Consider the following 26,971-nt stretch of genomic DNA (forward strand, 5'->3'; position numbering starts at 1 on the left):
CCCCGATATTTCCTTATGTTCCCCACAAATCATTCTTCTTCCTCCTTTTCCTCCTTCTGTTTATGTCTTCCTGTTCATATGTCTCTTTTTTTTTCCCCTAATTTATTTTAGTACATCTTCATCTTCCTCTTTTTCCCTTTCTCGTTACTGTGATTTCTATGTTTTGTCTCTTTTTTCTCTAAGCATCTCATGTTTTTCCTTCTGCTTACCACCACCACCACCACCACCATTACCACCACCACCACTACCTCAAAAACCAATCATCTCTCTAACTTATTTATGTTCATCCTCTCCTGAAGTGAAACCCTCTCATTACCACGCCCTTACACCTCCTCCTTCACCCCTTTCCTCCTCCTCCTCCTCTTCCTCCTCCTACAATCCTTACCACTCGCAGACAAGTCAATAATAAAAGTAATGATAAATGTAATGAGGAGTATAAAGAGAATATCAAGACAAATAAGAAGAGGAGGAGGAGGAGGAGGAGGAGGAGGAGGAGGAGGAGGAGGAGGAGGAGGAGGAGGAGGAGAACAACAACAACAAAGAGAACAAGAAAAGAAAGAGAAGGAGGACGAGGAGTAGCAGAAGAGGAAGAAGAAAAAGAAGAAAAAAAGTTAGAGAGAAGACAAATAGCACCACCACCACCACCACCACCACCACCAAACAACAACAACAACAACAACAACAACAACAATTTGCATACTCGTGTCATGATGCACTTTGTTCTTCCATTGTTTACTCAGATTCATGATGGTGAGGAGGGAGAGACCGGAGGGAGAGAAGGAGGAGAGAAGGGATAGGAGAGAAGAAGGGAGAGAGAATAGGGGACAGGGAGGAAGGGAGGGAAGAAGGGAGGGGATAAAAGTTGGTTCACCCACTTTTTTTTTTTACGTATAGTTTAAGAATGTCAGCGATGTTGATGCTTCTCTCTCTCTCTCTCTCTCTCTCTCTCTCTCTCTCTCTCTCTCTCTCTCTCTCTCTCTCTCTCTCTCTCTCTCTTTCTCTCTCTGTGTGTGTGTGTGTGTGTGTGTGTGTGTGTGTGTGTGTGTTTTAAAACAAAGGTTGAGAGAGAGAGAGAGAGAGAGAGAGAGAGAGAGAGAGAGAGAGAGAGAGAGAGAGAGAGAGAGAGAGAGAGAGAGAGAGAGAGAGAGAGAGAGAGAGAGAGCACACGGATGGAGTGCAAAATGAGTAGACAAATTAAGATGAGAAAGGGAGGAGGAAGGGAAGGGAGGGAGGGAGAGAGAGAGAGAGAGAGAGAGAGAGAGAGAGAGAGAGAGAGAGAGAGAGAGAGAGAGAGAGAGAGAGAGAGAGAGAGAGAGAGAGAGAGAGAGAGAGAGTTAAAGAATAACCTAAACTCAGCAGCACGATGTGGGTCACTTCACTCCCTCCCTCCCTCCCTCCCTCCCTCCCTTATTCCCTCCTTTCTTCCCTCCCTTTCTGACCTAACGAAGGAACTCTATCATCAGACCTGTTTGGAGGAGGAGGAGGAGGAGGAGGAGGAGGAGGAGGAGGAGGAGGAGGAGGCGTAAAAATAATATATGCGTATCTTCAATCATGCTTATAAATCAGTCAGTATACAAAAGACATAGAAAACATCACAAATCTTCATAACACACGCTACAAAAACAAGAGGGAAATGTAAAGAAAGAAGAAAAGAGACAAACCTACCCTAACCTAACCTAACCTAACCTAACCCTAACCTAACCCTAACGTAACCTAACCTAACCTACGTAACTTAACCTAAACTAGCCTAACATCCTATTTTGATTATTTTACTACTACTACTACTACTACTACTACTACTACTGAGAAGAAGAAGTGAACAGAACAGGAAACAGAATTTATGACTCGAAAAAAAAAAGGCCTTTATTTATTTATTGCTATGATAGAATAAACTGACTCCCCTACTAACAAACCTGCTTTATATATTATAGAAACTGGATCCTATTTTTTACTCTCTCTCTCTCTCTCTCTCTCTCTCTCTCTCTCTCTCTCTCTCTCTCTCTCTCTCTCTCTCTCTCTCTCTCTCTCACCTGTACCTACACATCTGTATCCTGCCATAATTTTGCGTCTCGTGTTTACCTGGTGACTCACGCAGGTAAAGGAGATTAACAATAAGGACCAGGTGACTTACGAAATAAGGACCAGGTGACTTACGAATACACAAGGCGGCTCTATGCGACGAGTGACATGGTACGTACACACACACACACACACACACACACACACACACACACACACACACACACACACACACACACACACACACACACAAAAAAAAAAAAAAAAAAAAAAAAAAACTACTTCAAAATCTCACGTAACGAGAACTTAGTGAGTTTCAAATGTAAAGAAGTGAAGCTTTGAGTCATTTTAACCATAAGACAAAAAATAAAATACAATAAAATAAATAAATAAATACTACTACTACTAATAATAATAATAAAAAGTTAGCTGCAATACAAAAGAAAACAAAAATTAAGGGATGAATTTTAAGGTCATTCTAAACAAGTTTTCATTAGTGACAAAAAAATTATACTGCCTACCATTAAATTATTTGCCTTCTTCTCTTCACCTCCCTCCCAAGTTAGTCGATTCTGTAATCATACTGACACACCCTGCTAACAACACCCATAGGAGTCACCAGTACCTTCTAAACTTATTCTTCACCACATCAAGGTGCACGGTGGGGACTGCCTCCTTAATTAGCTGCTTCGTGTTATCTCATTCAATTATCATCTTTCTCTTCTGTACCTGTCTCCTTTTCCTTCCAATTATCTTTTCCTATCTTTCATTCAATTATTGCCTCTCTCTTTTTCTCTTTCTTCTTCCTCATTATCTCTCTTTTCCTTCTAATTATCTCTTCCTATCTCTCGTTTAATTATTGTCTCTATTTCTTCTCCCTGTCTCCCTTCTCGTTCTTATTGTCTCGTCTCATCTTTCTTTCAATACTTATCTTTCCTCTTCTCTCTCATTATCTCCTTTTCTTTTAATTATATCTCTTCCTATCTCTCATTCAATTATTGTCTCTCTTTTACCTCACAGTCTCCCTTTCCTTACAATTACTTGTCTTGTTCTTTCTTTACTTCCTTTATTGCTTCCTTTCCATTCTTTTTTTCTCGTCTGGGTTTCTCTCTCATTTCTTATCTGCTTATTATTATCTACTTATTATTCTCCCCCCCTCTCTCTCTCTCTCTATCGAACTGGAATTTTAACTTGAGGTAACACTGCATCCTTGAGGCGAGGGCGGGGTCATGCCCTACTCTCTCTCTCTCTCTCTCTCTCTCTCTCTCTCTCTCTCTCTCTCTCTCTCTCTCTCTCTCTCTCTCTCTGAAGGGAGAAGAGGTGAAGAGAATAACAAGTATGCACGGGACAGTTGAGGAGAGAGCTAAGGACAGGAAAGGGAGGGAGAGAAGGAGACAAAGAGAGGGAATGCATGGTTAGCTGGAGGGAAGGATGAAGGGAAGGATGGAGGGAAGGCCGGAGGGAAGGAGGGAGAGAAGGGGGGGTAAGGGAAGTACCGTTAGGGAGGGACAAGAAGGGAGGAACCGGTAAGCGTGAGACACTTGGAGAGACGGAGGGACAGACGAGAGAGAGAGAGAGAGAGAGAGAGAGAGAGAGAGAGAGAGAGAGAGAGAGAGGAGAGAGAGAGAGAGAGGAGAGAGAGAGAGAGTCAATGGAATGTCGTTTGCTTCTTTTTCTGATTATTACTGAGAGAAGATAAATTTGTCTTTACTATACGTCTTTGATAGTGTAAAGCTGTGTGTGTGTGTGTGTGTGTGTGTGTGTGTGTGTGTGTGTGTGTGTGTGTGTGTAGAAATGTGGGAGAATGTGGCTAATCCAGATCCACTGTGTATGTGTGTGTGTGTGCGTGTGTGTGTGTAGAAGTGTGGGAGAATGTGGCTAATCCAGATCCACTGTGTATGTGTGTGTGTGTGTGTGTGTGTGTGTGTGTGTGTGTGTGTGTGTGTGTGTGTGTGTGTGAACCTATCAAGCTAATGTGTCTCTTTTATTGTCCATCCGTCTGTCAATCTGTTTCCTTCCTTGTGCATCCGCCTGTCTGTCTATCTGTCTGCCTGTTACTTCACCTGTCAGTTTACATAAGGTGGGATGTGAACGTGTTTCCTTGTTTCACACACACACACACACACACACACACACACACACACTTGTCACCTGAAACTCACCTATCAATTATAACACTTTACTCTCTTTCCTATTTTACAAGTACAATTCCAATGCACTTTGAAATATTCGTACCCAAACACCTCTTCCTATACTTTTTATTTCCATTCCAACACCATTCATCCCCACCTCATCTTTAATTATGCCTTCTTGTTAAGCTCGTGTTCCTAGATTCTTCTGCGCATTTACGTAAGAGCACAAGAACATGAGAAAATAAGGGAAGCTGCAAGAATCCACCAGAAGCACACGTGGCAGTCCTAACATTAAACATACTTATCTCTACAGTCCTCGTTCATAAGTCTAGGTAATATTTAAAAGCTCCCTAACAACTCAGCATTTACTGATTACTGAGTTTGTTCCATTCGTCTACCACTCTGAGAACCAATGTCTCCGTATCTCTTACTTAAATCTAACTTAAGTCTAACTCTGTCAAGCTTAAACCCATCATTTCTCGTCCTATCCAGATTACTGACTGTGGTGTTGGGTTGTTTTGTGGCATGGTTCAATTATGTTCTGTCAGTTCGAATGCTTAGTTCGAACCAGAGTTGATGACGGGGTTACCAGGCAAATAAACGGAACTGGGCTTCCAGACGGTTGTACAGGTACTGCGCCGCTCTTTACCCTCCCGGCCTTGCGACCAGACACTATACTGACCCTGAGGATTTTGCTTATATAACCCTTACTGCCGACTCTACCTGACTTTTTACTATGTAGGAGGGGCCACGGGGGAAGGGCAACAAAATTAGAAGAAAGAATTGTTCCACTTAAGCGCCAGTCCCCACACAGTCAGAACCGCTCGTCAGAAATTGGGGAATAAATGTCTTGACTACTTTTTAACAAGCTCTAGTGGCTCTTTGGTTTTCAGAAGTGTTTCCGTGACTCTAGTATACTTTAAGGCTTTCATTGTCTTTTGGTGCATCTTTCCCCAATTACTAACCACTCTGAGGCCTCTTTTCTTGTTCTGCAGCCACCTACATGCATCGCACGGCCTAAAATTCGCAATATCTACTTTTTTTTATCCCCTTGTTTCTTGTAGACGCTTATAAAGAATCCATACATAGCTTTTAGTGATGTGAATTATTGTACGTATATAGCAGTGAAAGGGTTAAATACGTATTCTGCTCCACCAATGATAACACACCTGTAGGAACTTGACTGACCATCCTTGTATCCTTTGAAAGTAATATTAAAACAATACGTTAAAGGATGCTGGCTTTATTTCTACGCTTCCTTAGTTCCTTCACCCTTGTAGACGAAATGACCACGAAAGGACCTCCACACACGCACATACACGCACACAAACTCACGGATCTCACACAAATTACTGAGATTTTTCACACGCATACATTTGCATCTACACAAAGCAATAAGCATCTTTGCCAGCCTTCTTCTGTACCTTCCTTCCTTCCTCCTTTTTTTTTTTCTCTCTCTCTCCCTCTTTCTCTTTTATCCCATTCGCTTCTCTATCCTTCTTTTTGTCTATTTATTTTATTCCTTCTGTATTATTCAGTTTTTTTTTCTTTCCTTCCTCCTTCCTTTTATTTCCTCTATACTTGCAGCCTCCATGTTTTCTTCCTCCTCTTCTTTCGTATTCCTTTCATTTCTCCTCCTCCTTCTTTCGTGTATCTATTCTTCCTCTTCTTGTCTACTTCATCCTTCTCTTTCTACACTTCAGGAACACCCCTAAAAAGAGAGAGAGAGTCAGAGAGAGAGAGAGAGAGAGAGAGAGAGAGAGAGAGAGAGAGAGAGAGAGAGAGAGAGAGAGAGAGAGAGAGAGAGAGAGAGAGAGAGAGAGAGCCCTGCTGCCCCAGAACACACAACACGTGGCTACAATCACAACTCGCGAGTCCAGAATCACAACAATTTCCCAGCATCTATCATCCCCCCGCTTATAGAAAATGGGACACGGAAAGAAAACGGCGCTAAAATCTAGAGTACACTAGTGTAAATTCACAGTATCGTCAAAAACACACAGGAAAAAGAGAAAATGTAGATCCAAATAGGTGGTGAGGAAGAAGAAAAATAACAGGGAAATAAAGGAGGAAGTAGATAGTAAAGAAAAGAAAAAAAGCAAAACAAACTACTGTAAATTCACAATAAAAAAATAGAAAAAAATATATAAAAATAAGAATAGAAGAAGAAGAACCGAATAGGAGAAAAAAAGAAAAAGGAGAAAGTAAAGATAAGAGAGAGAGAAGCAAAAAAATAAGTAGACGAACATAAAAGATTAACGTAAATTCATTCATCTCCATTATTATCTTCCTCCTCCTCCTTCTCCTCCTCCTCCTCCTCCTCCTCCAGAAAAAAAAAAAAAGCAAGTATCCCGTTGTTTTCTTTTTTATCACTACCCAAGAGGAGGAGGAGGAGGAGGAGGAGGAGGAGGAGGAGGCATTTATCTATCAAGCAAAAACCCTGAAGCACACAATACTACTGATTCCCTATCGCGGCTAAGTATGGATTAATGATTCTGGGAAAGTGCTAATAACTAGTTTTCTTCTTTTTCCTCCTCCTCCTCCTCCTCCTCCTCCTCCTCCGTCTCCTCTCGTTTTCCTTGAAGCTTCCTGAAATTTATTTGTCATTGTGAACTAGTAAAATCGATCAATTCATTAATCAATAAAATAAATGAGAGAGAGAGAGAGAGAGAGAGAGAGAGAGAGAGAGAGAGAGAGAGAGAGAGAGAGAGAGAGAGAGAGAGAGAGAGAGAGAGAGAGAGAGAGAGAGAGAGACCAACATTTTCAGGGCAATTAACGGAGACCTATGCTAGAGGAGGAGGAGGAGGAGGAGGAGGAGGAGGAGGAGGAGGAGGAGGAGGAGGAGGAGGAGGAGGAGGAGGAGGCGGTTTTGAGGACAATTTACGGATATGGATGCTGAAAGAAAAGGAGGAGGAGGAGGAGGAGGAGGAGGAGGAGGAGGAGGAGGAGGAGGAGGCGGTTTTGAGGACAATTTACAGATATGGATGCTGAAAGAAAAGGAGGAGGAGGAGGAGGAGGAGGAGGAGGAGGAGGAGGAGGAGGAGGAGGAGGAGGAGGAAGGAGAACTAGACAAGACCTGATCACCATACACGCGTCACCATTACCCCCATCACCACCACCACCATCATCACTGGCTTCCGACACGTCTTCTTCTAATCAAAACAAGACACGGAGCGATTGAAAGTCTTGACATTTCCGTGTAATCTCTAAATTCGGGACGTCAGGAGGTAAAGAAGGTGTGGGAAGACTTGGAGGCGCGGATATGTAGGTGAAGGAACGGGGGAATGGGGAGTGACAGGCAGACGGTGAGGTGGGGGTGTCATTTTGTATGGGTCAGAGCAGGTAGGAGAAGTTGGTAAAAGAAAACGGTTATAATGGCAAGGGAGAGGTGTAGGGTGGGACAGTAAGCCCTCTAGTGTAGAAGGAGAAGGTCATTTTGTATAATCAGGGTAGGTAGTTAGGTTAGTAATGGCAAGGTATAGGGTGATTAAGGGTTAAGGAAGGTGGAAAGGCCAGGTAAAGGTTTGGGTAGGTGGAGGAAAGGGGTAATAACTGGAAGGGATATGTATAGCGGAATGTAAAGAGATGAGCATGGAATCAGGGAATAGGTGATTTTGTTTGAGTCTGGGTAGGTGGAGGAGTGAACAGTGATGGAATGGGGCAGGTATGGGATCAGGGAACAGGTGATTTTGTGTGGGTCAGGATAGGTGGAGGAATGGGCAGTAATGGAATGTGGATATGTATGGGGGTGACGTAAAGGGTGAGTTTGTGTGGAGTCAGTGAACGTGGAGGAAAGGGTAATGATGGAATGGGGGAAGGTATGGGGTGATTTAAAGGATAATTTTGTATGGGTCAAGGTAACACTATGAATCAGCTCTGGCAACATTAATCGAGAGTGTAACTGAAAACACCTCAATTATAAAGAAAAATCTGGGAGGTGGCAAGAACACTGAGGGCACCAGTCGGCTGCCCTGCCTTGGGGCGTGGGTGGGGGAGGTGCCTACAGCTAAGCAGAGGAAGGCTTTAATCTGTCAGGCCAATCATGTTCTATCACTTCCTACACTGATCTACTGCAGATTAGCTACACTCATGACAAAGTTAATAAAGAGGTTAACAGAAGTAAATCACTTAGCTGCTTCATAATTCTAATAAAAAAGATAAAAAAACATTCTTCTCCGTAACTATTCATGGTTAATAGCTGAATCACATTCCTGATTCTTGTCCGCGCCAAGCTTGCTGTGAAAAATGAGACCATCAAAAGATACAACGACAATGACATGAGTTCGCCGCGTTTTTCTTGCGGCGACAAAGGAAAACACTTGAGTGACTCCTGACGCCGCAGTACAGCAGGATGGACCTCACACGTTAAGGAGTGATGTTCAGCCTGCAGAGAGGCCTTTGTAATGACATGCAGACGTTCTGACACAGGACACAGGACACGGCAGCTGCGGGGGCGGGTGATAAGCATGCACTGAGGGAGGGTGGGGCGAACGAGGATGCAATGCAAGGCAAGATCCTGTTGACGGAGTTCAGTACAAACAGGTGAGAGCGGCGTCCTACTGCCGGCATCCTCGTGACTTGGGTGGTGATGACCACGCCTGAGGTTCAATAATTAAATATAATGAAATTTAATAATACTTGATTTGAAAAAAAAAAAAAAAAAAAAATCCGCTCGCTGATAACGAACTGAAACTGAAAACAACAACAACAACAATAATAATAATAATAATAATAATAATAATAATAATAATAATAATAATAATAATAATAATAATAATGAAAATTACCTGAATCGGACTGAACTGAATATCAAAGAATATATATGACCTGATGGCTATGATTTGATATTAACTGATGGCCATTAACAAATAAAAAACTGATAAAATGATATTTTATTCTGCAATACACACTATCACGATCTTGTAATAATCAACTTTGAGCAAGACAGAGAGCATGCAGAGAGCAGGGCAGGACCTGCGTCGTCAGGGCAACGGGGGAATAACGTCTGAGTTCAATCAAAGAGCATTGGCGCTAAATGAAATAATGGTCGTAATTAAATCAACTGAAATACATTGGGAAAAAAAAAAAGCTGGACTGAAATTAAATTGAACTGACTGATTCGAAGTGATTCAAGTATACTAAGCCATTTACAAATCATCTGCATAAAGTTTCTGCGTTAACTTAGGTATGAAATTTGCTGTTTGTCCATCTTCTTTTCATCCTGCATACACTACTTGCTGCACCTCACAACCTTTCCCTTCTCCATGTTTTCTTTTTACTTTTACATCGTCTTTACCTGCACTGAGAACATTTCCTGACAAGACATTTCACTTAACAAACCAGAGCTGCTCGCTCCCATCCATCGCGCTTCTCCGCCACCACAAAGACCTAAGTCTGACCGCATCTTCCTGACAAAGAGAAAACAAGAATCGCCGCTTCTGTTCTCCGATAGCCTCTGATGCATGCACAGCCGCACACACAAACACACAAACACTGCCAATCATCCTGCGACCACAAGACAAGAATACAAGAGAGAGAAAAACACGGGGATCATAAAAACATGTAATACAAAGACAACAAAACAATTCAGCTACTTTTCCGCAAGACTCACTCGTACCTGTTAATATCACCACCACTGAACAAGCCGCGGCCACCAGGTAAGAGCGATAAGCTGATATAAAAGGGTAGATCAACGAGGCAAAAACGAGTAATTAGATACATGAGGAGGAGGAGGAGGAGGAGGAGGAGGAGGAGGAGAGGCAGGGGGAGGAGGAGGAGAAAATGTTGTTGATGATGATGATGATGATGATGATGATGATGATGAAGAGAAAGAACATCAACCACAACAACAGCAATAAAAACCACAACAAGGCCAAACAAAAAAACATCATGGTGAAAAAAAAAAAAAAAAAAATCGCCTTCACTTCATCCAATTGTCCCCCGAGAAAAGTAAAGAAAACGAGAATCAAACAAGAAGAAGAAAAGGAAAAAGAAGAAAACGACATCAGCATTATAATCATGAATTAGACTCAACTCTCAGCAAATATGATCCTCGCCGGCAGGAGGATGTGCCCAGCTATTACATACCACCTCCTGTACTACATACAATACATACATACACAACAATTTAACGCCAGCTCGGGCCTTCCTGCTCCCTATTGACATGCACCGTCAGGATTATCCAGAAAGGGGTGAATGCTGAGAGAAAACGTGTCTGCTGTCCTCTCTTAGAAGTGGGTTTTGAGACCATTGTTAATGCCAATGACGAGGAGATGGCGGAAGAAGATCAGGAAGAAGAGAAGGAGGTCGAGGAGGTTGGAGAATACAAAGCAATACAAAAGAAAAGTCCAAACAGTAATATCCCGAGGTCCTTATTAGGTTGTTTGGGTAACTATTTCAAGCTGTTGGTGGGAAAGACAGGATGCTACAGAAGGAAGAGTAGGAGGAGGAGGAAGAATACAAATGAATACAAAGGAAGACCAAACACCAATAGACCCTGAGTTCCTTACTTGGCTGTTTGGGTAACTATTCTACTCTATTAATGGGAGAGACAGGATAACACAGAAGAAGGCTCCTTCCCCCCTCCCTCCACCGCGGTAAGATTTTTATAAGGAGGTGAACAGAGAACAGTGGGATTTGATATCAGATATTTATCAAGACGATTTTTAAATGTTTCTATTGTATTCGAGCCCACTACGTTCAAGGGCAATCTGTTCCAAATATTTACGACACGGTTAGTGAAGAAATGCTTGGTCTCATTTGTCACAAAACGCTGAGCGTGTACCTTGAAACCGTTGTTTATAGTTGAGCTGGACTGGTGCATTGTGAACACATTTTCTGGTTTAACGTTCGATTTTGAAAACTTCGATGAGGTCACCTCTTATTTTGCGTCTAGTTAAGGAACACTGGTCTCTGTTCCTTGTTGTCCTCATAACATTTGTTTCTTAGTGTCGGTATATTGGTCTCTGTGTCGGTATATTGGTCTCTGTGTCGGTATATTGGTCTCTGTGTCGGTATATTGGTCTCTGTTCCTTGAGCTGGTCCTCATAACATTTGTTTCTTAGTGTCGGTATCATTTTCGTTGGCCTGCGCTGTATTTATTTCTAGTTTTCCGATGTCCTTCTTGTAACAGGATGACCAGAGTTGTACACAATACTCAAGATGTGGGCGTGTAAGTGAATTAAAAAGAGTAAGTATTAACTTTTCTGATTTAAAACTGAAAGTTCGACCGATAAACCCGACCAATTTATGAGCGGTTTTTGCTACTTCCGTTATTTGATTACAAGGTTTGAGGTCCTCTGAAATTATGACGCCTAAATCCTTCTCTTTATCAACACTACTTAATTCAGTGTTGCTCATGTATAGCTTTCATGCGATTGTTATTTCCACTATGTAATACGTGACATTTACCAAAGTTAAAATTCACTGGCCACGTTTCTGACCATTTAACCAGCTTGTTTAAAACGCTTTGAATGTGTTGGCGCCGGGATGCTGAGGAAGCTGCACTTACTATTCTTGTATCATCAGCAATTTTTTTATATTTTACAAGTAATTCCCTAGTCAATGTCATTTATCTATATCATATAAAGTATAGGACCAAGAACGGATCCTTGAGGAACGCCGTCTTTAACAGGAGGAGGAGGAGAAGGAGGAGGAAGAGAATTACATATACCGAAGAATCAGAATCAGGAGGAGGAGGATTACATATACCGAAGGATTTCTTCAGAAAATAAATCATTACAAACACAGGGTTAAGATAATATAAGGGATTACAAAAAATCATAAACACTGCAGGGGAAAAATAAGGAAGCACAAAGGACCACAAGCAAAAGGAAAAGGATTATAACACTGTACCACGTCTGCAATGATATTTATCTTAACGCATGAAGAAAACCGATGAAGACCACAACAATGAAACAAGAAAGAAAAGAAAACGAAAAGAAAACGCCAACTCATCTCTTCTCCCCCTTCGCTAATAAACAAAAAGGCTTCAAACCCATTAACCCAATCAACACTGATCTCTAATATCTGACAATTTTTACACCTTTAACTTAAGGATGCAAGCGTTGTGAAGACACCCAGCTAAGAGACACCCATGTTAAGGCCTTGCGCTGGCGTTGATGCGACAACCATAGAGAATGAGTGACGGAGCAGGGATGGACAGACGGCGGGAGACAAAGAAGGAGTGGACCGAGTGGCGTGGTGACTGTGAGGGAGGACAGGAGTGAATGAGAGATGCAGAGGGAGAGAGAGAGGCAGATTGGGGGAGGATGAAGAGAAAGGAGGAAAGAAGAGCGCATAATAGAATGACTGACGAAAAAATGCAAAAAAGGATGAAAAATACGTTCGAAAAAAAGAACGAAAAAAGGGAAAATAATATAATAAAGTGCACTAATATAAAAAAAAACCTGTTTTAACACTATACTGAGGTTGCTGAGGTTACGGCACACTTTCAATATTCACTGCAAAACCTGACTCACCGAAGACTGACCTGACTTAACACAGAACTAACTCGGTAAGGCACAAACAAATCTATACCGTAAAGGAAGGAAAACATTGACTGACTGACACAGATATTTTCCTTTTATGCTTCCACTCCAATTTATTCTTCCTTATAGCTACTCATTAGTGTCTAGATTCCACCTAAATCTATAAAGGGAAAACACTGCCTGACACAGATACTTTCCTCTTTTTTTTTTTTCTTCCGCTCTGTTTGTTCCTTTTTGTGCCACTTTTTTAAAATACTAGATTTCGTCTTCTAGAGTGTTTCTTTCTTTTTCTTTTTCAGAGATACCCCTCCTGCAGTGACATATATTCTCGAGGTTTTAGTGTTTCCAACGTCTCTCTCTCTCTCTCTCTCTCTCTCTCTCTCTCTCTCTCTCTCTCTCTCTCTCTCTCTCTCTCTCTCTCTCTCTCTCTCTCTCACAAGGTTACATTTAACTTATTTGTTCCATGTTTGGTCTTGTTCTTAAAGTTAATGTTGGGAAATGTTTACCCACGTGATCAGCAGCAACGTAACAGGTGGTGGTGGTGGTGGTGGTGGTGGTGGTGGTGGTGGTGGTGGTGGTGGTGGTGGTGGTGGTGGTGGTGGTGGTGATCGTGAAGAAGCACCAGTACAAGCACACACATATACACATACATACATGCATACATACATACAAAACAAGCTTTTATGACAACTAACCCCCCACCACTACCACCACCACCACCACCACCACCACCACCATGCACACCACTGACCTCTTTCCCTCACCACCACCGCCAACACACACACACACACACACACACACACACACACACACGCACACACACACACACACACACACACACACACACACACACACACACACACACACACACACACACACGCACACACAAGCGCAGCGGGATGATCGTGTGTACTGAAGGTGGCCCGACGTACGACTATTGCCTGCTAAAAATACATGCATAAATAAATAGAAAAATAACCATCAGAGAAAAGGTTTGCAGGTGGAATCCGTGAAGATCTTGTAACACTGCAGCTGATTGGGTGATGAATAGAATCTAATTGGCTTTACTCTTTGACTGCTAATTGGTACATCTTTCATTAATTACTAATCACTCTGAGGTATTTTTACTTGTTCTGCAGGCACTTCCAATCTCTAAACAGTGGAAATTACAAAATCTATTCTTTTTTTAGTCCCCTTCTTTCCTGTAGATGCTTGTAAAGAACCATGCATTACTTCTGGTGCTGTCATTATTTCGTATCGCAGTGAAAGGGTTAATGCAAGTTCCCTCTCATTAGTATTGTATAAATAAAATATGGTAGTTTTCTCTCCTTAGTGTTGCATGAATCACGAATAAGTATCAATAAACAATGACATCTAATACCCACTAGGAAGACGATACGAAGAAGCGTTTTTATTTATTTATTTTTATTTATTTATTTTATTTTTTTACGAGTTTGCAGGAGCACCGGTCAAGGGCGGGGGGGTGGGGGAGTCCACTGAGATGCCGGTCCCCAAAGTGGTCGGCAACAAACAAAAATGCAAGTGGTGATTATTACCGTGTAAACAATTGACCGAATACACGCCCAGAAACCGAACTTCCTATTGGCTGCTTCGCTCACGACTCTTCCAGCGATGTTACTCTTCGGTTAATTGCGCAGACGTGGTTTTCTTTTTTTTCCCGTTCATACACATATACACACACACGCAGGCGGGAGACGCAGTGAGCGATCAGTGTGCGTGGCGCTTCCTTGCAAGCTGCATGGCGGGTAAACATTCACTTCACGGGGCCTCGACCACTGCAGCCACCACCACCCGGTCGCCCCTCACTCTCAGCGTCAAGGATGCACCACGGCTAAGTACTGCATGGAATGGCTGCTTTTCTTTCTCTCTCTCTCTCTCTCATTTTACTTTATCTTGTTTAATTTATTTGTCTCTTCTTATGGTACTGCTTAGAAAGATAAATTCATTTCATCTTTTTATCTTTTTCTTTTTTTACAGTGCTAAGAATGACTTCTCTTTCTTCCTTTAACTTCTTTTCTTCTTGTTCCTTCTTTTCTTACGGTACTTTTCTTACGGTACTTTAACTTGTTTAACTTATTTGCCGCTTCTTTTCCAATGGTACTGCTTAGAAAGATAACTTCCTTTCTCTTTTTTCTATCTTTGTTTTCTTCTTTTTTTTTTTACGGTACTTTTTACAGTATTTTCACAGTAGTATCTTTATTTTATTTTTATTTCATTTGTTTTTTTGCAGTACCACTTAAAATGACTACTCTTCTTTCCTCCTTTTACCTTTTTTTTTACTTCTTTTCTTCATGTGCCTTCCTTCTTTTCTTACGGTGCTGCCTAAAATGATCACTCCCTTTCTCACCTTTTGCCTTGCTTTAACCTTTCTTCTTCGTGTTCTTTCTCCTTCTCTCACGGTGAAGTATTGCACAGAATAACTCCTCCAATTCTTCCTTTAAAATTGCTTAATGTTGCTTGTTTTTCTCTTAGTCTATATAATACTTCTAACATTTCCCTTACGCTCTTCTTATGTTTCTTCTTTCTTGGTCTTATGACATGAAGATCTATTAACATTTTATTTCATATTTATGTTTATATTCCGTTCATGTTTGTTTATTTTCTGAATACCTAATCGTACTTTTTTGTATTGTTCCCTCTAAATTGAACGAAGTCGGTTTAATTAGTTTTTTTTTTTTTTTTTATTTCCTAGGTAAGAGCGGATTCTTTCAATGTTTCTTTCAGTCATCTATATCTATACTTTTGTCTTTTTTCTTTTTATTCTCTTTCTTTTTAGCTGATCTTCCCTTATAAGGTATCTTGTCACATCCTTTCTCATACATTCCTTTTTCAATAAGTTCGGTTCAGCTTGGTAAAATTTAAGGGTGCGTGTTAGCTTTTGGTTATGTCACGCCCGAGGGTGCTTCGGTTGAAATCTTATGAAAAATCGCTGGAAATTGTTATAAAATCCTACGGTGCTTTTCGGCGGGTTTTCATTCCGTGACAAGCTACGTGACTGTGTGTTGACAAATTTCTGCCTTCGTATTTGCGTGACTTGTCTTGTGTGTTACCCCTGTATGCATGTATTTATTTACTTATCTATTTATTTACTCATGTATTCATTGATTTACTTAACTTGAGCCTCTTTGCTGACAAATTCTTGACTACGTATTTGCGTAACTTGTATTGTGTACGTTTATTTATTTACTTATCTGCCTATCTATCTATTAACTAATTTATCTACCTATTTTATTGATTTGCTTATTTTATCTATTATTATTATTATCATCACTGATTTATTTATATTCCATTTATCTATTTACAGTAATTTTTTTTAGATAGTGTCTTGCAAGAGTCAATCCTACACTTTGTCCACTATATTCGGTGTTTTCCCTTCACCTTAACTCTCTGATCTGGTAAATATTAATGGTCACGTTCTTGTAAAGGGAGTGTCGGTTATTCTCAAGATTTAGGTTCAGAGAAAGCGCAGGGAACGGACGTAAGGAAGGTTGATATAGTATTGGCAATAACTGCGCACACACACACACACACACACACACACACACACACACACACACACACACACACACACACACACACACACACACACACAGCACCATGACATCTCGGTAAGTAAAAAGCTTATGGGATTTTCCAGTTTTTTTTTACTAGGGTCTCTCTCTCTCTCTCTCTCTCTCTCTCTCTCTCTCTCTCTCTCTCTCTCTCTCTCTCTCTCTCTCTCTCTCTCTCTCTCTCTCTCTCTCTCTAATCATCGTCATAAAGCTCGTACTATTTTTGTAGAGAAGGAGCAGAAGGGAGAGGTTCACTTGCTAATCTGACGCCATAGCAGCAACATTCCAGCTATTACCAGCGAGGACAAGGACCAGAGACCAATACCACCACCACCACCACCACCACCACCACTTCCTTGTAGACTCGTAGTGGAAGGGAAAGGTTTACTTGTTAATTTGACCCCACAACAGTAACATCCCAGCCATTACCAGTGAGGACGAGGGACAGAAAACATCACCACCACCACCATCACCGTCGCTATAATCATCGTAACCATCATAATCACCATCAAAACTGTTCCAATTGACCTCGACGTGCGGCCTGAACAAAATTTCCTACTGTAGTCCAGAATGATAAGCATAAAACAGGGTACAAAAACAAGCACCACAATGTAATAAATTTTCCTCCCACTCCTCCTCCTCCGTCAGACAGGTTCCCGGCGGGTGATCTCTTTCTCTCTCTCTCTCTCTCTCTCTCTCTCTCTCTCTCTCTCTCTTCTCTCTCACTCGCTCTAATTTCCTCTATAATAGCAATGGTGGGTTGTGCTTGCCTTACATTCCGGCAACTAGACATAACCGGTTCCTCCTCCTCCTCTTCTTCATCGTTCACGTTAAAATAATGCTCCACTGGAGAGAAACTGATGTGTGTATGTGCGTTGCCTCCCCCTCCACCACCACCACCACCACCACCACCACCACTACCACCACCACCTCCTCCTCCTCCTCCTCCTACAAGTTAAAATAATTCCGAATCGGCGAGAATTGTACGTGTGTGTGTGTGTGTGTGTGTGTGTGTGTGTGTGTGTGTGTGTGTGTGTGTGTGTGTGTGTGTGTGTGTGTGTGTGAGGTAGACTTTGTTACACCTGAGAAAGAAGCTTATACGGGCAACAGGTAAGACAAGGTGGTGGTGTGGCAGGTGTTGGGAAAGCGTGTTTGTGTATCTGTGTGTCTGTGTTACATGTAGGGGGTTTGTGGGAGGGGAGGTTCCAGTGTTAGGCTGAGGGTGTTGGGAGTAATGTTCGGGGTTTGGAATGCGCTCCTGTTACCTTTTTGGAGAATTTATAGAGGTGTTCGTGAATAATTGGTGAATTTTGGATATAATGTTGTATATCATTAAATTTTGTGACCAATGATGATGATGACAAGAAAAGGACAACAAAAACAATGATAATAATAATAAGTAGAAGAGAGAGAGAGAGAGAGAGAGAGAGAGAGAGAGAGAGAGAGAGAGAGAGAGAGAGAGAGAGAGAGAGAGAGAGAGAGAGTGTGTGTGTGTGTGTGTGTGTGTACGCATTAATAAAAACAAAAAATACAACATTCTTTCGTTCAATATAAGGTATGCAATTTTTTTTCTCTCTTGACAGCTGTAATGACGCGGCGCCTCCTGCAATTACCTACTTAATTTTCTAGAGCTATAACTGCCACTGCTAACTTTCTCTTTCTTGTACACTGATCCATCCCAATGTACTTTTCTCTCCTTTTTTTTTTTTTTTGGGTGGGAGTCCGTAACTGAATCATGCAATCACCGCTCAGATAACATGCTGAGACGGATGGGAAAAAATACCACAATTTGAACGAACCGAAATATATTGATTAAATCTCCCGCTGCTCTCTCCCCCGCAAGGTAGTCTAGTCTAGTATTACACGTGTCACCTCGTAGCATTATGACTGGAAACTTTCATCATACACAAAAACCGAAGATTACTGTTTGCCTCACGCCGAATCCCAATACGGAAGCTTCATAGTGAATCAGGTTTAACGCGAAAGGTTTGCGAGTGGTCAATATGGAGTGAGAATTTTTCAAGTATCTTACTTTTTCACCAAATACTGCAACAGCCGCGTCCACTCTGCTCTCATCCATCCCTCGTTTTGCGTCAACACGAGCAAAGTAACGCATCTCATCTTTTTTTCTTTTTTTTTCAGACGAGGACCAATGGCAGACCAAAGACACGAAGCTACTTTGGCTTCACGCGCACCGGTGGGCGTTGGCGGCGGTGGTGGGAGTAGCGACGGTGGCGGCGTGGCTGGCGGCAACAGTGGTGGTCACAGCACTGGCGGCATCTCCAAAGCTGACACACGGCGACGAGGGTGTGTAGTGTACATCTCAAGCAGTCACGTAGTTTCATGTATATTTTTGATGTTCACACACACAAACACACACACACACACTCCTCACGACCTGGTGTTTCCTTAACAGACAGCGCCGGAGCAGGAGTGGGTCTACTACTGACGGGAACGCCCCTAGACGCTGACCTGCGGGCCGCCTTCCAGCTGGCAGCGCGCCGCAGCGGTGCAGGGGTGCCGCTGCTGGAGAGCGCCGCCGCAGAGACGGCCGAGGACGTGGTGGCGGCCTTCACGCAGCTGTGGGAGGTAGGCGTGAGAGTATTCCTGTCAGGCGGCGCTGCTACGTACACGGAGGCCTTGTGTCGACACCTGCAGCAGGCAGGGAAGGAGGCGCTGCTCGTGTCGCTCACAGCCGACGCTGACACTCCCTCCTGCAGCAGCAGCAACGGCAGCAGCAGTCTGCTGGCGTCTCTCTCCCCGCCGCCCGCCGCGCTGATGGCCGCGGAGGTGGCGGCGCTGGCAGAAGGCGGTGCTACCCACCTCGTGCCCGTTTTTATGCCGTCGCGGGCGGGGGAGTCGCTCCTGCCGAGCCTCAGGGCGGTGGCGGCGGCCAGCAACGTGAGCTTGGCCGAGCCCGTCTACCTGGACACCGCGCGCCCCTCCGTCATGCAGGTGAGTCGGGCTCTGGACACCGCACCCGGGGCCGCCGTCTGGCTGACGGCAGACCACCACCTGCCGCACCTCATGGCGCCGCTGAGGGACGCCCTCTACGGCCGCCTTGTCATGCTACACGCCCATCCCGCTCACCTCGCCGCCCTCCTTGCTCATCCTGCCGCCCGCGCCGCCGCTGAGACCTGCGCTGTCACCACAGTGCAGTGGGCGGGGCCCTCCAATGTTAACAGCCTCGCCCACCGCCGCCTCATGGCTGCCCTCACGCCCACGTACCCGCTGGCGGCCGCCCTAGCCTACCACGCGGCCACCCTGGCTATCGATGCCGCACTCCACGGCAGCGCCCGCACTGCGACGCAACTCAAGACTCGCCCACTGGAGGAGGCGAGCGGGTGGGGCGCTGAACCCGTCCAGGAACAGGAGGTCCGGCGGACAGAGGAGATGGGCAGCGCCCCTGCCATGCAACAAGCAGGGTGGGCAGCACGCCTCCGTCTAGTAAAGCAACACCTGGTGGAGACAATGGTGATGCAGGACTCGCCGTGGCTGCTGGAGGGCATGACCTGGGTGCACGAAGGCGCCGGCCCGTCCTCCTGGGTGGTGAGGGGGAGCTACGCCCCCGCTCGCCTGCTCACACGGGAGGAGGTGTGGCAGCTGGGGCAGCACGTGGACTGCGGCTCCCTAGCCAGAGTAGAGGTGCGTGCCCACGACCCCCTCACCAATCGCCCTGTCCTTGCTGCCTGGCCAGTCCACGCCGCGCCGGAAGTGCTCCTCATACCCAACTTCTCCCCGCGGGGCTTCAGTGTCAAGGCACACTGCCCGGGCCGTGCCAGGAGGGAGGTGGAGGTGGGGTGCCAGGGTGCCGCGGCACACGACGAGCTTCTAAAATGCGTAATGGTGAAGTCCAGAGGAGACAGACAGCGGCGCGAGGTGAACAACTTCATCACCCACCACGGGGTGTCCGTGAGACAGTTTCAAAGACGAAGCTTGTCCTACGCCATCAGGAAGGCAAAGGGCTTCATCCACCACCCTGACGTGCGGGCATTCATTCCACAGCTGGGCGGGTGTCTCGGGGCGACCGGGGCCTGCAGTTTCTGTTTTGTCTTCATCATGGCCACCAACGTGACTGTGAACCCAGGGGTGTGCATGGGCGCGTGTGCCGTGGCCGTGGGCGCCTCCTGCTCCTCACTATTCGCCAAGGGTGTGGAGTACCAGATGGCTCACACCGTCATCTGCACGGAGCTGTTCACACAGGGCCAACTCTCCTGGGATTCCTACATTGCAGACGCCGCCTACGGAGCGCGCGTGGCAGCAACCAACCCCCAGGCGTTGCGAGGCTACCAGCTGATGGCGGGCCCCCTGGTGGCTGCCATGCAGGTCAGTCCGAGCCTCTCCAGCCTGGTGGAGGTGCTGGCACGGCCTTGGGTCAGGCACATGGAGTTTGAAGAGGGCGTGGCAGAAGCTGACGACCCAGTGGGGCGCCTCATGGCTGCCCTGGGCCTGCCGCTGTGCTCAGCTGTGGCGCTAATGCACCACCACATCCTCAAGGCAGCACTCGTCGCCCTGACGACCACCCTGACCTGGCGCGCCCTCAAGTGACTCTCACACACCTCAGGATCACCAAAAAGACTTGCCTCACACCTGGGCCACTCCTGCCCAGGAGAGATGCGAGCCACACTCTCAGGAATACTGCATCACAGGCTGCCCGCCTTCAAGCCTGCGTTCAACCTAGTCCCTTCATCTCCCTGCGGCAGCAGCGTGACCGGCACGCCCACCAGGACTCAACAGGACTCCCTCGGTCGCGAGTGTGCCAGCTGCTGGACGCCTCGAGGTGTCGGCAACAAAGGTTTACTGTGATATTTGTACTTTTACTCCCACGTGTGGCAGGGTCCCTCGGCTGCCCTGGCGCCAGGAGCAGGGCAGCCTTGGATGACCTTCCTGTTCCTGCATCGGCCTGTTTCAGGCTTCTTGGGTATTCACGCCACCCACGCATTATCAGAGTTACAGTTTCAAAGACTGTCAAATCACCACGTGTAATATAACACTATGTGCATTTATGTGTAAAACTTCGTCAGTAGGCAACCTGCACCTGAGCAACACCTCGGGGATTACTGATCGTTACAGAACACACACACACACACACACACACACACACACACACACACACACACACACACACCGCCAATACCTCAGGCCTCCCTTGCATACCAAGGCAGGGACGGCTCCTCCTCCTGCTGGTGCCTGTAGTCATAAGCTCAACTTGTGCCAACGTGTTGTAATGTTAGAACACTTAGCCGAGGAGACAAGGACACGTTCCATCATAGTGTGTGTCAGACATCCTTAATATTCTGACGCTTTCATGCGGCTCCGCTCTCCATCACTCAACTCATAAAATAATAATGATCCCTTACAAATTATGATTTTTTTTTTTTATTGCTTCTTCCCATTTTGTCCTCAGTTTGTGCATCATGGATCCAATGAACGCTGTATACCAATGTATTTATTTGTCTATTCAATCCATACAAACACAAAGATCCTTATATTTTTTTTTTATAAATATATTTCGTCTTCCTATTTTCTTTTCAATGTGTGCATCATGGATTCAATGAACACTGTACCAGTGTATTTATTTATTCATTTACTCACTTATTTATTCAGGTCAATGTGCAGTTTATCATAACGAACACTCTTACAAGAAAACAATGTACAATTTCACTGCAATGTTCACAACACCAGGACAAGACTGTACATTTGCTCTCCCTTGTTACTTGGGCATGAAAGCTGCATATTCACCTCACTTATTTATTTGTATATAATTGTTCAGTGTATATATGTAGCATTTTTTTGTAGATATTGTGGTTTTTTAGAGTTGTTGAAAGTTTTGTTTGTGTAGTAAAAGTTTAAAAGTTTGTTTCGTTCTTTTAGTAATCAACCAATGAGAGAGAGAGAGAGAGAGAGAGAGAGAGAGAGAGAGAGAGAGAGAGAGAGAGAGAGAGAGAGAGAGAGAGAGAGAGAGAGAGAGAGAGAGAGAGAGAGAGAGAGAGAGAGAGAGAGAGAGAGAGAGAGAGCACCAGTGCTAGAGCTGGTGGAGGAGGAAAGACAGAGGAAGTCAGAGGAATTAAAAAAGGAATTGGAGGGGTGGGAGAGGAGGAAGAGTTGGGGGAAGATAGGTTGAAAGAACTGAGGGAAGAAGACCTTAGATAGCTGGGGGAGGAAGAGGTGGGGGGGGGGGAAGATGGGCTAGATGGGGCGAAGACCCTGAGGAGAAAGCTCTAAGATAGCTTGGGGAGGAAGAACTGGGACAGGGAGGCTGGGTGAGAAGAAGACCAAAGGGAGGAGGAAGCAAGCGGCGGGAGATAGACGGGGTGCGGGCCGGCGTCTGGTTGTGGGACAGGTTGATGTCGTGGGCAAACTGCCACAGGATGCTCCGCACGATGCTTATGGCCTTCAGGTCCGTGTCCTGGCCCATGTACCTCCTGAAGGAGGATATGGTGAGCCACGAGTCCCACTCCCGGAGACCCTTCACGTAGACCAGGAAGGCGAGAGCGTGGTAGGTGCAGGTCCTAAACCCAAGTCACTTCAAGGCCCAACGCACCACGGTCACCTGGTGCGCCGTGACGTCGTTGTGGCGGCAGAAGGCGCCGAAAGCACCTTCTGCCGGTCCGCTAGATCCAGTCTTCTACAACCTGCGCCGCTTAACTCCAGAAAGTGACGCATTCATCATGCCAATGTTTACTGATTTGTGCAGAACCTTGCTGGTTCATTTCCTGCACTGATGGCATTACACTAAAATCCAGGATTTGTGTATTCCAGCAATGACGCGTCGTCTGTTCTCCTCTGGGTTCATAAAATAATTAGAAATCAGGGTATAGTTTTAAAAAGATGCCACAGACAACAAAAGAGTAATCCATTAGTTATTACAATTATTTTCTAAATGCTCATTAAAATGGCCTATGATTGTTCAAATGAAGTAAGTATCAGTGTCATTAACAGTCAAAGAGTTCATTTTCAACTGAGTCTGCGTATACCGCGTGCGGAGTCTCCGCTTAAAGCACCCAATAAAAGGAACTCCGCGGAACAGAGCACCTCTGCTTCACCACCTCTGGCCTTATTCTATGGGCATCCCTTTCCTAGCAACCTACATAAGCCAAGACAGGCCTGGATACAGATGCATCCGCTGTGTGTGTTCCCTGCACACTTTAGCATGCATCCTCACTCTTTACAAGAAAAAGGGTATGAGGGCTGGGTACATAATTACTACTCAGGACACTACCGCCCATATACAGCAATCTTCCGCCCCCCCCCAACGCACACACGTACAATATGCAGAGCATCACGGGAGCCATGGTAGTACACGCGGAGCCTTGACAGAGGTCGTTTGACGCTTCCAGCAGCTGTCTCATAAAGAAAAACATAATTACGATTACGGGAATTAACTTAATTCTGTGAACAGTTTGACAATTTCCCAATCTCCAGTAGGGACGGCCGTGGCCGGTCCCATGTTCCAGTCCCGCTGAAAGCTGGCCACCTTTCTGTGATAGTCTTGTGGCCAAAGATCACGCCCGCGCTGCTCTCCACTCTGCCTTCTACTGTACGTGTCAGCAAGCACCGGAGCAGGACTTGTGCCTCTGCAAGCGCCACCTCAAAAAGACTTCCCTTCGCCCAACCGGCCTCACTTCGAGAGGTAGCTGAGACCAGAACAATACTGGCGTGCCTTCCCAAAACTTTACGCCAGGCCACCAGAGTAGCTTTTTTTTTTTTTCGATATTATACATGACTTAGCATGCAGTTAAAAACACCCGATGTCTTTAAGAGTGTGGTCATGATCTGCTGCCAGAGTAAACATGTGACAGAGAAAACGTACTTCCAGCAGCAGCAGCAGCAGCAGCAGCAGCAGCAGCAGTCAACGAGGCAGACAGACAGAGTAACACGAGCCAGTAAGTAATGCCACTCATCTTGTGTTTCAGACAAGCGTCCATAACGAGACATGCAAGGGCTATTCTACAGCCACCGCACATTCTGCTGGGTGTTGGCGGTGGCAGCAAGCATGGCTGTGCTGGTGATGGTGGTGGCCGCAGTGATGATAACAGTGGTGAACCCATGGCTGCTCCTCAGCAAAGCTGGTGTGTATACTTCACCCTATCAGAGATAACACGAAGTACAGTAACTTTAGTACACTAATTGAGCGCACACGTGTGCGCGCGCACACACACACACACACACACACACACACACACACACACTCCTCACGACCTGGTGTTTCCTTAACAGACAGCGCCGGAGCAGGAGTGGGTCTACTGCTGACAGGAACGCCCCTAGACGCTGATCTGCGGGCAGCCTTCCAGCTGGCAGCGCAGCGCAGCGGTGCAGGGGTGCCGCTGCTGGAGGGTGCCGCCGCGGAGACGGCCGAGGACGTGGTGGCGGCATTCATGCAGCTGTGGGAGGCAGGCGTGAGGGTGTTCCTGGCAGGCGGCGGCGCCACGCACACGGAGGCCTTGTGTCGACACCTGAAGCAGGCAGGGAAGGAGGCGCTGCTTGTGTCGCTCACAGCCGACGCTGACACTCCCTCCTGCAGCAGCAGCAGCAACGGCAGCAGCAGTCTGCTGGCGTCTCTCTCCCCGCCGCCCTCCGCGCTGGTGGCCACGGAGGTGGCGGCGCTGGCAGAAGGCGGCGCTACCCACCTCGTGCCCGTGCTCATGCAGTCGCGGGCGGGGGAGTCGCTCCTGCCGAGCCTCAGGGCGGTGGCGGCGGCCAGCAACGTGAGCGTGGCCGCGCCCGTCTACCTGGACACCGCGCGCCCCTCCGTCATGCAGGTGAGTCGGGCTCTGGACACAGCGCCTGGGGCCGCCGTCTGGCTGACGGCAGACAACCACCTCCCGCACCTCATGGCGCCGCTGAGGGACGCCCTCTACGGCCGCCTTGTCATGCTACACGCCCATCCCGCTCACCTCGCCGCCCTCCTTGCTCATCCTACCGCCCGCGCCGCCGCTGAGACCTGCGCTGTCACCACAGTGCAGTGGGCGGGGCCCTCCAGTGTTAACAGCCTCGCCCACCGCCGCCTCATGGCTGCCCTCACGCCCACGTACCCGCTGGCGGCCGCCCTAGCCTACCACGCGGCCACCCTGGCTATCGATGCCGCACTCCACGGCAGCGCCCGCACTGCGACGCAACTCAAGACTCGCCCACTGGAGGAGGCGAGCGGGTGGGGCGCTGAACCCGCCCAGGAACAGGAGGTCCGGCGGACAGAGGAGATGGGCAGCGCCCCTGCCATGCAACAAGCAGGGTGGGCAGCACGCCTCCGTCTAGTAAAGCAACACCTGGTGGAGACAATGGTGATGCAGGACTCGCCGTGGCTGCTGGAGGGCATGACCTGGGTGCACGAAGGCGCCGACCCGTCCTCCTGGGTGGTGAGGGGGAGCTACGCCCCCGCTCGCCTGCTCACACGGAAGGAGATGTGGCTGCTAGGGAAGCACACGGGCTGCGGCTCCCTAGCCAGGGTGGAGGTGCGTGCCCACGACCCCCTCACCAACCGCCCTGTCCTTGTTGCCTGGCCAGTCCACGCCGTGCCGGAAGTGCTCCTCATACCCAACTTCTCCCCGCGGGGCTTCAGTGTCAAGGCACACTGCCCGGGCCGTGCCAGGAGGGAGGTGGAGGTGGGGTGCCAGGGTGTCGCAACACTCAATGAGTCTTCAAGTTGTTTGGTGGTGGAGTCCAGGGGAGGCAGGCAGCGGCGTGATATACACAACTATATTCCTTACCACAGCCTGCCCTCTCTCCCACCCAAAGAAAAGGATACAAATCCTTACATCATCATAAGGAAGCTGAAAGGTCTCGTCAAACACCCTGACTTCCAACAATTTGTTCCCCAAATTGGTGGTTGCCTTGGAACTGTTATCGGCTGCAGTATTTGTTTTGTGCACATTTTGTCAAACGATATTCCTGTCATGCCCAGTGTCTGTTTTGGTGCATGTGCCGTGGGAGTCTCTGGCTCATGCATCGCACTAGTTGCAGGAGGCATTCGATACAAGATGAGCACCACCGTCATCTGTACGGAGCTGTTCACACAGGGCCAACTCTCCTGGGATTCCTACATTGCAGACGCCGCCTACGGAGCGCGCGTGGCAGCAACCAACCCCCAGGCGCTGCGAGGCTACCAGCTGATGGCGGGCCCCCTGGTGGCTGCCATGCAGGTCAGTCCGAGCCTCTCCAGCCTGGTGGAGGTGCTGGCACGGCCTTGGGTCAGGCACATGGAGTTTGAGGAGGGCGTGGCAGAAGCTGACGACCCAGTCGGGCGCCTCATGACTGCCCTGGGCCTGCCGCTGTGCTCAGCTGTGGGTCTGCTGCACCACCACATCCTCACGGCAGCACTCGTCGCCCTGACGACCACCCTGACCTGGCGCGCCCTCAAGTGACTCTCACACACCTCAGGATCACCAAAAAGACTTGCCTCACACCTGGGCCACTCCTGCCCAGGAGAGATGCGAGCCACACTCTCAGGAATACTGCATCACAGGCTGCCCGCCTTCAAGCCTGCCCGCCTTCAAGCCTGCGTTCAACCTAGTCCCTTCATCTCCCTGCGGCAGCAGCGTGACCGGCACGCCCACCAGGACTCAACAGGACTCCCTCGGTCGCGAGTGTGCCAGCTGCTGGACGCCTCGAGGTGTCGGCAACAAAGGTTTACTGTGATATTTATACTTTTACTCCCACGTGTGGCAGAGTCCCTAGGTTGCCCTGGCGCCAGGAGCAGGGCAGCCTTGGATGACCTTCCTGTTTCTGCATCGGCCTGTTTCAGGCTTCTTGGGTATTCACG

The 26,971-nt window shown here is 46.8% G+C and overlaps 2 protein-coding genes across 3 annotated transcripts in view; both read left to right on the forward strand.

The window, feature by feature from the left end:
* LOC135089019 (uncharacterized) overlaps positions 1 to 20,893 on the forward strand; it is a 41,947-nt gene extending 21,054 nt beyond the window's left edge. The window contains exons 1-3 of one of the 2 annotated variants that reach the window (XM_063984168.1): positions 14,382 to 14,496; positions 18,355 to 18,519; positions 18,629 to 20,893. In XM_063984168.1, the coding sequence (XP_063840238.1) occupies positions 14,400 to 14,496; positions 18,355 to 18,519; positions 18,629 to 20,760 (2,394 nt within the window). In that variant the 5' untranslated portion in view covers positions 14,382 to 14,399 and the 3' untranslated portion in view covers positions 20,761 to 20,893. Of the gene's footprint in view, positions 1 to 14,381; positions 14,497 to 18,354; positions 18,520 to 18,628 lie in introns of those variants that run through there. The other variant, XM_063984169.1, reaches the window with a different exon arrangement.
* A 1,351-nt stretch (positions 20,894 to 22,244) lies between these two features.
* LOC135089020 (uncharacterized) lies at positions 22,245 to 26,601 on the forward strand. Its single transcript, XM_063984170.1, has 2 exons — positions 22,245 to 24,284; positions 24,433 to 26,601. The coding sequence occupies exons 1-2, from the start codon at positions 24,149 to 24,151 to the stop codon at positions 26,571 to 26,573; spliced, it is 2,277 nt and encodes a 758-aa protein (XP_063840240.1). The 5' UTR covers positions 22,245 to 24,148; the 3' UTR covers positions 26,574 to 26,601.
* The last annotated feature ends 370 nt before the right edge of the window (positions 26,602 to 26,971 follow it).

The sequence above is a fragment of the Scylla paramamosain genome, chromosome 32 (genome assembly GCF_035594125.1).
Source record: "Scylla paramamosain isolate STU-SP2022 chromosome 32, ASM3559412v1, whole genome shotgun sequence".
In the NCBI taxonomy this organism is placed as follows: Eukaryota; Metazoa; Arthropoda; class Malacostraca; order Decapoda; family Portunidae; genus Scylla; species Scylla paramamosain.